Below are 12223 nucleotides of genomic sequence, written 5' to 3'. Positions count from 1 at the left end.
TAAAAATACTATCGCCAGTGAACTTTGTGTAGCGTGGAAAGAAAAAACATCTAAAATAAAATCTACTTACTTGCAACCTTGAGATTGCATGTGTTTACAGCTTCTCCAAGTTTATTTGTTGCTTTGCACATGTAGGTTCCCGAATCCTCGGAATACGCGTACAGAATATCCATTGCTACATATCCGAAATCGTGTGTAGTTCTATAACGATGTCCAGCGCGGATGAGGTTTCCGTTCAAGAACCATTCAATCTTCAAGTCAGGATCATTGATCGGTTCAACTCTGCACTCGAAGTGGGCCCTGTCACTCTCCTTGAGATTTTCTAAGCTGGTAAGAGCAGTTAGGAATACGGGCCTTTGACCTGGTTTTTCAACATCGACCTTTGTCGGTCTCTCGTAGTTTTCAAGTTCGCGGATTTTCTTGAGACGCTGTTCATCGAGTGTGTCTAGGTATAGTCCGGCCTTTGCTGAAAATTAAAAAAATATGATGAATATCAGGTGGATTATCATTTACAGCACGAAAGGACAACATAACTAACAATTTATGATAATACTAACCATCAACTCTCACAGAGCTAGTAGTAACGGCTTCTCCAACAGCGTTGATTGCCTTACACATGTAAGTGCCGGTGTCTTCTCCATAGGCATAAAGAATATCAAGGGCAACGAATCCAAAATCGTATGTAGTTTTGAATCTGTGTCCCTGCTGAATGGGTCTACCGTTGCAGTACCACTCGATGCGCATTGTTGGGTCATTGACGGGAGTCAAAGTAGCCTCCAGGTGCACTGGAGTTCCTTCATTGACTTGGACATTCTTCAGCGGTCTTCCGAATTGTGGTTTTTCAGCAACAAAACTGTCATCCTTTTCTGCGCGCCTGTAGCGGCTATCATTTTCCAGATATTGGATCTTTTCCAAAGCACTCTCGTGCTGAGTATCTCTTATGATCGATGCCTTAGCTATAATATAAATTAAAAATCATTAGTAAGTTATAACACTAATTGGTTAAGTTTAATTATTTTCATATAACAAATTTATTTGTAGTATTAAGAGGAATCCAAACATACATTGCACGTTAAGTTTGATTGAAGATGTCGCTTTTCCTAGTTTGTTGGTAGCACGGCAGGTGTATTCTCCAGAGTCTTCAGCGTATACGGATAAAACATCCAAAGATGCAAATCCAAAGTCGTACGTGTTTCTGTATCTATGGCCGCTCATGAGTGGTTTGCCGTTCAGCAACCATTCTACCTTAAGGTCTGGATCTGGATAAGGCTCAATGCGGCACTCGTAATGCGCGCTGTGGCCCTCCACTAGATTTGTAGGTCCATTGAGTTGTGTGATAAACCTCGGAGCTTGCTTGACTACTAGGTCATCTTCTTGGCGACGTTGGTATTTGGAACTGTCTTCAAGTTGACGAATCTTTTCCAAAGCACTCTCGTGCTGGCTCTCCAATTGCAATGATGCCTTGGCTATAATAAACATAAACAGGTAATATTTAGTACTTTAATGTCATCAAAATATGATCACCAACTTTTCCAAATAATCGGAGGAAGTAAAAAAATATTATTACATTGGACGAATAACGTGGATGAAGTTACAGCTTCTCCCAGCTCGTTAATTGCTCGGCATGTATATGATCCAGAATCTTCGGGGTTCACGTACTTCATATTGAGGGCAACATATCCGAAGTCGTGCATTGTTGTCAGACGATTGGCTGCAAAATTTTTTATTCATTAACATAAGTCATTTGAGTAACGCGTTCTGTGTATACGTTCATATAATATATTTGCTTTAAAGTTATCAATAAATATAAAATTGTTACTTACATGATTCGATAGGGACTCCGTTCCTCAACCATTCAACTCTCAACTTTGGGTCTCCAACAGGAATCAACCTAGCTTCAAAGTGGGCAGCTTGATTCTCAGCCACGCGCAGATCTTTCACGGGCAACGTGAAAACTGGAGCCTGTGTGACCGAGTCGTCTTGTACAGTCTGTCTTTGATATCTTGATGTATCTTCAAGCTGGGTCAGACGGTTGAGAGCGCTTTCGTGTTGTGAATCGAGATAGATTGAGCGCTTTGAGTGAACAACAGATACTCCAGATGTCACAGCCTCACCCAATGCATTGATGGCTCTGCATGTGTATGTACCTGAATCTTCTGGCAAACACGACATAATATCTAAAGCAACAAAGCCGAAATTGTTGGTTTCAGTGAAACGGGATCCACTCTGAAGTGACTTATTGTTGTGGTACCACTCGACTTTCATTGTTGGGTCGGAAACAGGAATCAGGCGACATTCGAAGTGAGCGCGCTGTCCTTCTTTAATTTCGACGTTCTTCAATGAAGTTGTGAAGATAGGAACTTGTTTAGTTATTTCGTCGATGGTTTCTGTTCTTTGATAACGAGAACGATCTTCAAGTGATCGAATTTGTTGTAATCCAGCTTCGTTTTGGGTATTTCTCAAAATTTCAGTTGTTCCACGGCAACTTAATGTGCACTGAACTTCATCCATACCTACCAAATTAACAGCGCGGCAGGTGTAAACACCAGAATCTTCAGCAATCAAATCAACTATATCCAATGCAACATATCCAAAGTCGTGAATTGGCCTAAAGCGATGACCAATTATTACTGGGCGTCCATTTTTGAACCATTCAACTTTCAAGTTGGAATCAGTTACAGGTTCCAATTTACATTCAAAGTGAACGTGTTGACTTTCGAGCGTATTTTCCAGAGATTTCGGTTTTGTAACAAATCGAGGTTTTTCAGTCATGATCTCATCGACTAATTCATTCTTCTTGTATCGAGAAGCATCTTCCAAATATTGAATCTTTTCCAAACCGGAAGGATGTTGAGATTCAAGGAACAGGTCTTTCTTGGCATGGACCCTCAAGGCACAAGAAGTTACAGCCTCACCCAGCTGGTTGCGAGCTTGACATGTGTATACACCAGAATCTTCAGGATATACACTCAATAGGTCAAGGGCAACATAATCAAAATCATAAGCTGGTCTAAACCTGTGACCTGTCTTAATAGCACGTCCATTGCAGAACCACTCCACTCTCATGGTTGGGTCACCAATTGGTTGCAGTCTGCATTCCATGTGAACATTGGTACCTTCAATGATTTCAATATTGTGCAACGACCTAGAGAATTGGGGTGCTTGCATCACAGTTATATCATCGGTGGTCTGACGTGTCTTGCGTGAGGCATCTTCAAGCATCTGGATTTGTTCAATAGCTTGCTCATTCTGCGTATCAGTTAAAATGTCTGATCTTTCAATGACTCTTACACATGCAGAAGTATGAGCGGAGCCGAGGTGGTTAACAGCTCTGGCCGTATATTCTCCAGAATCGATAGATGTAGCATGAATAATGTCTAATGCTACAAATCCAAAATCGTAGTAAGTTCTGAATCTAGATCCTACCGTAACTGCGCGACCGTTTTGATACCATTCTACTCTCATGGTTGGATCACCCATTGGCTCCAAACGGCACTCAAGGTGGATATTTTTACCTTCACTAACGGGGTTTGGATCCGAAAGGGGTTGAACGAATATTGGTTTCGATTTCGATATCTCTTCAATGTGATACTGGGGCTCAACAAATTTGGAGCTCTCCAGCACTTTGGTTTTTTCATACAGTCCTTTGTGAATACTCGATGTATCGATACTTGAGCGAGCTGAAATGAATTCATGCAATATTTCATTAGTTGAAAATATTATATAATAAATAAAAAAAAAAAAAACGTTACACCAAATATCATATATTAGCATTTCATTATTGAATGAACTTTTATTTATTAATTTTTATATACTATTATGCGAAATCGGTAGTAATATGGCAAAAGGGGCCATCTGCACCAACTTTACTTGCATATTGATGCAGATTGCTTATTTTGCCATATTACTACCGAAATAAGTAATGGTAAATAATTGTATGAATTTATCACAAGAAAACATTTTCTTTTTGTCTAACAAACTACTTTAGGTTTCTGGTATTCAGGAATCTTTTATGAGTTTCATCCATCTGGAAGATGGGCACAAAAAATGAATTGTATTGGTGTAGGTTTTTTTTATAGTAATACATTTATTTATTTACTCACTTTGAACCAACATTGATGCGCTGAGTTGAGCTTCACCGGAGGCATTTCGAGCCACCACGGTGTATGTTCCAGCATCTTCGTCTCTGACGCTGGCAATGTCCAGGGCGACATATCCAAAATCGTGATAGGTTTGGATTCTATTAGCTGACTTGATCAAATTTCCATTGAAATACCATTCAATTGTCATTGTCAGATCACTCTGGGGCTCAACTCGGGCTTCGAAATGAGCTCTCTGGCCTTCGACAATCTTAGTGGTTCCTTTTAGGATACCCAAAAATCTTGGTTTTTGAACCACTTTAACTTCCTCCGAGATTGTTCTCGCCATACGGTTGGAATCTTCGAGGTGTTGAATCTTCTCGAGTCCACCGGGGTGTTGTGTTTCAACTATGATATCCTTCTTTGTGATAACACTCAAATTGGCTTCAGTCACAGCTTGACCAATTTTGTTGGATGCGCGGCAAGAATACCTTCCGATATCATGGATTGTTACGTACTTGATCGTAAGTGCGACATAACCGAAATTGAAGAACGTGGTTGTGCGGGAACTGGCTTCTACTGGCTTCCCATCTTTCAACCATTCAACTTTAAGGGTTGAATCTCCAATTGGTTCCAGGCGTGCTTCAAAATGAGCGAATCCTCCTTCGCGGATACTAAGTTGATCTTTAATTGGTGTCTTGAATTCTGGAAGTGCAATGCTCTCAGGAACTTCCTGGACATACTTTTGATGATGTTGTTGTTGGTATGCCTCTAGGCGTTCGACTTCTTCAATGTAACGTTGTTGTTCTGGGATTCCCAAGTCACCGGTTACGGTACTTCTAGAAATGACTCTGATAGAGGCGGTACTTATAGCTTCTCCTAGTCTATTAATGGCTCTCACTGTATACGAACCAGCATCTTCAGCCCGTAGGTGCATGATGTTTAGGGAGACGTAGCCGAAGTTGAAGATTGTAGTGATTCGCGAGCTAGCCGTAATAGCTTTTCCGTCCTTGTACCATTCCACTCTCATCGTCGGATCACTGACTGGAGTAAGTTGAGCTTCAAAATGAGCGTTTCTGCCTTCTTGAAGTTCACCCAACTCCTGAAGTGGCCTTATGAACTGAGGCCGGTGAGTTGCTTGTTCGTCAACTGATTCAACGTGTTGATATTTAGAATAGTCTTCTAATTGCTGAATATATTGAAGACTGTCTGGATGTTGGCTTGATTTCTCGATCGAAGCTCTCGGCGTGACTTGGAGATATGCCTTGGTCTCAGCAACACCAGTTGCGCTCACGACGCGGCAAATGTATTCACCCGAGTCGCTGATGATCAAGCTCATCAGATCTAAAGCGATGTATCCAAACTTGAATGTTGACGTTGTTCGAGAACCTAAAATGATATTTTTCATAAATATTATCGATTCCAAGAAATAACTTTTTTGGCTTCGTGCATAAATTACACCTAGTACTCACTTGCTTCCAGAGGTTGTCCGTTCCTGAACCATTGCACCTGCATGGTGGGGTCACCAACAGGCTCGATTCTTGTTTCAAAGTGAATTTTCCCACCCTCTATTTGACTGATGTTCTGTAGGGGGATGATAAATTGAGGTGGTGGGTAAACTCTGTCTTCGTCTCCGGGAGGTGCATAAGGCTTTGCCCTCTCGACGTGACGTAGGTAAATAATTTCTGGGCCTGGCGCGGGCCTGTAACAATTTGAAAGCAAATAAATATTTGTAAAAATGAAGAATAGTGTAAATTTCGCTACCAATTTCGCTACCATTGAATATGGAATATATGTTTTTAGGGGGGGGGGGGGGAATTACTGCCCTTTTTGTATCTAAATACATATAAAACAATATTGCATTGTAATATGACTCCTGGAGAGTATTATAAAAAGTTAGTCCGGTAGAAGTAATTTAATAGGTATTTTCAAGTGATAAGTATTTTTGGTAACTGGTAGAATGAACAGAAAGGGGACGTACTCGGGTTGAATTATCTTCGTGGGTCTAGGAAGGTGCAAGCGCTTCTGTTCCGGCGCTGGCCCCTTGGGAGTCTCTACGAAAAGCCGGGCCCTCGTAGCGGTGGAGCCCGCTACGTTCTGCGCCGTGCACTGATACCAAGCTGCGTCCGACGCCTTGGCTCGCTGGATATCCAGCGTTGAGGCTCCACTCTCTGTTGAAATTCGTAGTTCGGGGTTGGGGGTTATTGGTGCTCCGTCCTTCTGCCAAGTGATTCGTGGTGTGGGGGTTCCGACCGCCCTCGCGTTTAAAACTACCGGTTCTCCTTCTTTAATATTAAGAGTTGTAAATCTCTCTACAAACTTAGGTGCGACTACTTGCTCCTTTTCAATAACATTCAAATTACACTGGAACGATGTTTCACCGCTCTTATTGCGTGCCACGCATGTAACAACTCCGCAATCGTGCTTTTCAATGTTGGTAATCATGAGTGCGTGATTGCCAGACTCGTTGACCAAGATCTTGTGATTGAAATCATCTTGGATCTGTTGACCATTGATATACCACGTTACTTCGGGATAAGGCCGGCCAGTTACGCGACAGTCAAACCTTGTCAATTTTCCTTCAGTAACATCACGATCCTGACATATTCTTACAAACTGGGGTGCGAGCGCTTTCTCAGACGCTGTGGATCTTTCTTCAACTTCAACCTGTGTTGTTTCGAGTACTCGTTGATCTTGTTGGCTGTAGGCTTCTTGGGGAGCCTCGATAGCCAAGTATGCAGATGTCACTACACAACCGTTGGGGTTTTCTGCCAAAAGAGTGTAGTGTCCAGTATCTGAACTGTGTGTTTTGTTAATCTTAAGTACTGTTTGGTTGTTTGTTGTTGATATCTGGTGTTTGCTGCTATTAACGATCCTCTGTCCATTTTTGAACCACGTGACGCGTGATTTCGGATTGGCAGATATCTGTACCTGGAAAACGGCATCGGCACCTTCTTGCAGTTTAGAATTTCTAGGCTTCTGTGATATTTTTGGTGGAGCAGGTGGTCCTGCTAGCCTATCGACCTCAGTGATCATTTGAATGTCAGATTCTCCGAATTGCCTCCTCGTGATGGATTCCCTGAAGGATACTTCACGCAAGAGTCTATATTCAAACGTGTCCACCTTGAAGTCTTCGGAGCTGGTGAAAGTATTTCCATTGGCGTAAGAAGATGACTTTTCAGTCTTCTGAACCTTCTCGTAAGAAGATCGCACCTGAGAACCGACAGTTTTGTGCTCGGAGGTTTCAACGGTCTCCTGGAAGTCTCGCTGCAGCGGGGCTGGGCCCGCAGGCATGATCATCCCCTCGGGCTGGATGTAGACCGAGCAGATGGCTTCGCCATACCTGTTCCTAGCCGTGCAAGTGTACTCGCCCTCGTCGCCGGGCCCTATCTGCTTAATCACTAGTGACACATTACCAGTCTGCTCATTGTAGCTCATACTATATTTATTACACTCGACGAGTGGAGCTTTCTTTCGAGTCCATGACACTACTGGTTTTGGATTTCCGCGTAATTTTCCTTCGAATTTAGCATTGCCGCCTTGCGCGAACCGAGCATTTTTGAATATTTGCTCAAAGATCGGCGGTGATGGGTCACCCGGCCTATTGTTGAGGGGAACTCTCTCGACTGTGCCCATGGAGGACACATTGCGTTCCATGGTACCGGACGTCGACACGCCGGACGATGAGACTCCGGACGTTATGACGCCGGACGAGGTGACGCCGGACGAGGTGACGCCGGACGTTGTGACGCCGGACGATGTGCCGCCGGACGATGTGACGCCGGACGATGTGACGCCGGACGTGATCTGTGTGAGTCCGGTCACGTTCCCTTCAACTGGAAACGGAGAAAACAAATTACTGCTTCCATTTTTTATAACAACATATTGTAATCAAAACTTAATTCCAAATTAAATAATAGCGTATTAATTTAAATGTAACTTTCATTTTTTTCCTACAACCACAATAATTTTTTCCATATTTCATTGGTACGGTCACAGAATTTGATGTATATGTCGGAACCTGGAAACCCAATTAAATTCAAAACATTTTCAGATCTGAGATTTCGTGGCAAAAACAGCAAAATAGTTACTAAAAACATACCGCAATACATAATAATTATTGTGTTTGAATGCATACAACATATATTTTACTACACCTGTAATATAACTTAACACGGTTAAAAGAGATTTATAGAGTGGAGGTTCTCAATGTGAGTCAATGGAAGAATTTTCTCGAAGCTAGGTAAGGATTCTCCCCTTTATTTATTTTCCTTGATTTGTCTACGAACTGTGAAAACTCATGTTCTTAATATAGAATAATAATTAGTACCTACTGAATTAAGTCTAGACCACTCCATACGAGCATAACTTACAATGAACTTAATAATATTTATAATTGTGTGATCTCTGTTCTTACGGTCCAGTTACGTATGAGAATCCCATTTAATCTGGAGAAAACATTTTTTTTCTGCAGCAGGGTTTCGGCAAGTACAAGTATCATAAAAAATTCATAATTTGACTTTTCATTCCACAAGCATATAATTTTAATATTATATAATGTAATTGAAATTGTTAGTAATACCACTACGTTGATAACATTCTAACTATATTTTTAAAATTTATTTTGTACATAAAATATTATCACATACGCTCTGTATTAACAGTGTGAAAATATATTTTTAAACATTCGTTTCAAAGCCGCCTATAACAGATATAGCTTGCAATTGTCTCTCATAGATGGCGCTCAGCTCGCTACAAGGCTTAAAAATAATCCGTACTACACAATATCCAACTTTGCACGCGGTCAGAAAAGAAACTAACGAATGATCATTTTTTAAATAATTTTTTTCTCCAATTCTTATGCATTGGCTGCAAATTTAAGTATGTCGATCTGTACTTATTTATAATCACCATAATTTATTCGCCGAATAATGTTTCAATATACCTAAGTGTACTAAGTAGACGCCTGTATGTGCGTCATTAAAGAAATATGTTTTGCTCATAATGTTTTGCTAAATCTGACGCAAAATAATCAAATGCTATTTTCATTTACTACCCACTTATGAAAATTTTAATTTCTTCTAGAACCACAAGTTTAGTCTAATCCGCGGAAATTTTGAGCAAGAAAATGAAAATTTTCCAACTTGAATATCCTACGATAATTTTTAAATTTTCAAGTTTTTCGACTTTCCTTTTTTTAAATCGTGGAACAATTGTTGCAGATGATACTTTATACAAAGTTCCAAACTTTATGTTTTAATCCTTTATTATTAAGTACATGTATCGCTTATTTTAATAAGTTTGGTAATCAAACTTCAACTCTTTGTGTTTTTTAATTTAATATTTTTTTTTCTTTTCGTTTCTTTATTTTCTTTTCATCTCTTTTTTTTTCTTTAATTGTACATAATAGGTATATGTAAATTTATTTGAATTTTGCTTGTCCTAAAAAGGCAATTCCCCCTAATTGAACAGATATAACATTTTTCAACTATGTCTTCTTAAAAGTATTATTTGAAAATGATATCGCACTTGTGTGTATTTAAGATCACTGAAAATAGTATTTTTTTAATGAATTTATTTTTGTACCTGTATTCTACATCAGATCCTTCAATATTCTGGAAAGAAAAAAAAATTCGTACGCGAAAAATTTGCAGCAACTTGCTTATAATTTTCTTTTATTTATTTTTGTTGGAAGGTAATGTAAGTGCAGGTATTGAAGGTAATTAAAGGTGTTGTAATTGCAGTTTCCGCCAGATAAAGTATTTGAGCTTAAAAATAAAAATAAAATATAATCGTCTGTCTGTAAGTATGTAAAATATTAAATACAAACAAGATTGTCTGTGGCGGCGTGGAGCGCCGGTGGGTTTGCTTTTATGCAAATCTACAGATTTATCCCGAGATTGATGAAATTTTGCACACTTAACCTTCAAAAAGAGGAAGTGACTGTCTACTGTCTGAGATTTTCATAAACCTCTCCGATCATATTTTCCACCCCCTTAAAGCAAAATTTTGATACTTCTTTTCGAAATTTTTCACACTTGACGTTTCAAAATATGAGGAAAATTACTGTCTACATCTGATTTCGTAAAACTCTGCGTAAAGCCCGGGTCTTTAACTAGTGATCGATATTTACTTAAAGCTCCTGAAATATTTTTTTATGCATCCGGACATCATCAGATCAAACATCATTGTTAGATTGAAATTTATAAATTCACGAAATGAAAATGATTTGTTTCCACCTGTGGGACGTCGGTTGGGTCGCAGTGTATGGCCGTTGAGCGCTCGGAGCGCGGCCGATCCAGGTCTAGTCGGCGCATGCGCATTCTATTTCTGGATGTGATCGCGTTACTGGGATCCATTTTAGGCGGCCGCCCGTTCGCCGCCGCATTCCGGCGCTCTCCATAATACCCGCGTATTTTCATAACTCTCTAAAGTTATTTTTTCCGCCGTCACCTGAGACGGACTCGGGAGCGACTCATGGATGCTGCCCCCTCACTTTGAAATTAATCGAATGTTTCGATTTTTGATTCACAATCATTTCTGCTTTGATTAAATATGAAATCAATATTTTATTGTGGACTCCAACCTGGATTAAGAAGATAATTTTAAAAGAAAGGAAAAATAATATTATTACTGAAAAAATGTATCAAAAAGCCAGAGGAGTTCTAAAGGACAATAGACAATTCTAGAGTTCCGAAACTAATCGAATATTGTATAAATATTTGTAAGCTACAATAAAATATCTATTTGCATTCTTGGATCAAGTTTTTACGATTATGAATATAAATAGAGTTATGATAATAATAGTAGTATGTAATAATAGTATATAAAAGAGTTCTCCGTTATAAGGGAAAACACCGTTGAAAAATACGGTCTAAAAATCAACGCCTAGAAAAACGCCTTTTTTACCTAGGTTGGATTTTATAAAAGTAGGCCAGAAAACATCTTATATATCGCAGTAAAAAAATCGTTTAAGCTTTAGATAATGCACCATTCGCATGATATTTTTTTGCCCTAAAAATAGTATTTTAATAATTGGAAGCTTGACAATTCCTATATTTACATATTTATAATTTCAGATAAAAATTACGAGTGGTAAAAAAAGAAACAATGTTTTTTTCTTCAATCATACCAACGATTGGTGTCAAATAGATAGGTTCTAATAGGTATAACTAATATATCTGAAGGCGTGTTTACGCACCTGCACCATGCCTTGATAATATATAATGACGAAATGTGAAAATATTTATAATATTTTTACCAACATGTGTACCGACATTGCCATAATACATTCTTCCTTTTCTAAAAGTTTAATAAGAAACCTATCAATTCATTATGGTCCTGCAGTTCTGTTTTAAAAAGATTACGACTAATTTGTAGATATGTTGAATTACGAGTAATTAGCAATATTTTATATCGGCAAGTTTTCTCCTTGAATTTAGGGTATTAGTTAAGATAAAAGCAAGTTTAGTTCAAATAATATTACCGAGATCCACTTACCGAACATTTTTCACTCAGATATTTTTACACAAATTACCAAGATGGAAAACCGACGTAATTTGCTTCCGAGTTGTAATTTTTTTTTGCATAAACTTCCAGCTCTACATAACGTACCTACCTCTGCACATGTGTTATTTCGAAAGTATTATCTGAACAATTTACAATTGTTTACGTTGAAAAATCGTAAAGACGATAAGTTGTACATTTTATTAATGGCGGATTTCACCTGTCTGCAGAACAAAGAAAGGGACAACCGTGGTACCGTGAGAATGTGTATTCAACGGAATGAATCTTCTGCTGCACTAACATTAATTATTGTAAAGGTTTGATGAACTTATTCCGACGTAGGTAACAAATAATAATATGTAAGTTTATCTTATTTGTAACATACCAGAATTGCTCTTCTTTGTGATCAGTTGTTGAGAGAAAGTTTCTTTGAAAGATATCTTGATTTCGTACCCGACTTCGCCCGTAATATGTGTATGTATTCGTGTAGTTGAACACTTTTACTGAATTTATTTCATCCGCTAGTACGTTTCGTTGTGACACATAATTTAATGGAAGCCATTCCTGGCATGAAAATGAATTGATCGCATGTTAATTTAAATTTCAACTTATCTAGTGGATATTTCAATGGCAACTTG

At 38.9% G+C, this 12223-nt stretch overlaps 1 protein-coding gene across 1 annotated transcript in view; it reads right to left on the bottom strand.

Annotated features, from left to right (window-relative positions):
- sls (sallimus) overlaps window positions 1-12223 on the bottom strand; it is a 115140-nt gene that overhangs the window by 87657 nt on the left and 15260 nt on the right. Inside the window, exons 2-9 of the mRNA XM_089646111.1 lie at window positions 6061-7915; window positions 5552-5781; window positions 4104-5468; window positions 1824-3680; window positions 1568-1711; window positions 1065-1466; window positions 558-956; window positions 71-466 (exon numbers count right to left, since the gene is read on the bottom strand). Coding sequence (XP_089502237.1) covers window positions 71-466; window positions 558-956; window positions 1065-1466; window positions 1568-1711; window positions 1824-3680; window positions 4104-5468; window positions 5552-5781; window positions 6061-7915 — 6648 coding nt within the window. The remainder of the gene's footprint in view (window positions 1-70; window positions 467-557; window positions 957-1064; window positions 1467-1567; window positions 1712-1823; window positions 3681-4103; window positions 5469-5551; window positions 5782-6060; window positions 7916-12223) is intronic.

This window comes from Hesperophylax consimilis, chromosome 23 (assembly GCF_061612785.1).
Source record: "Hesperophylax consimilis isolate HC1 chromosome 23, BYU_Hcon_1.0, whole genome shotgun sequence".
In the NCBI taxonomy this organism is placed as follows: domain Eukaryota; kingdom Metazoa; phylum Arthropoda; class Insecta; order Trichoptera; family Limnephilidae; genus Hesperophylax; species Hesperophylax consimilis.
This window is presented reverse-complemented; position numbering and strand designations above follow the sequence as displayed.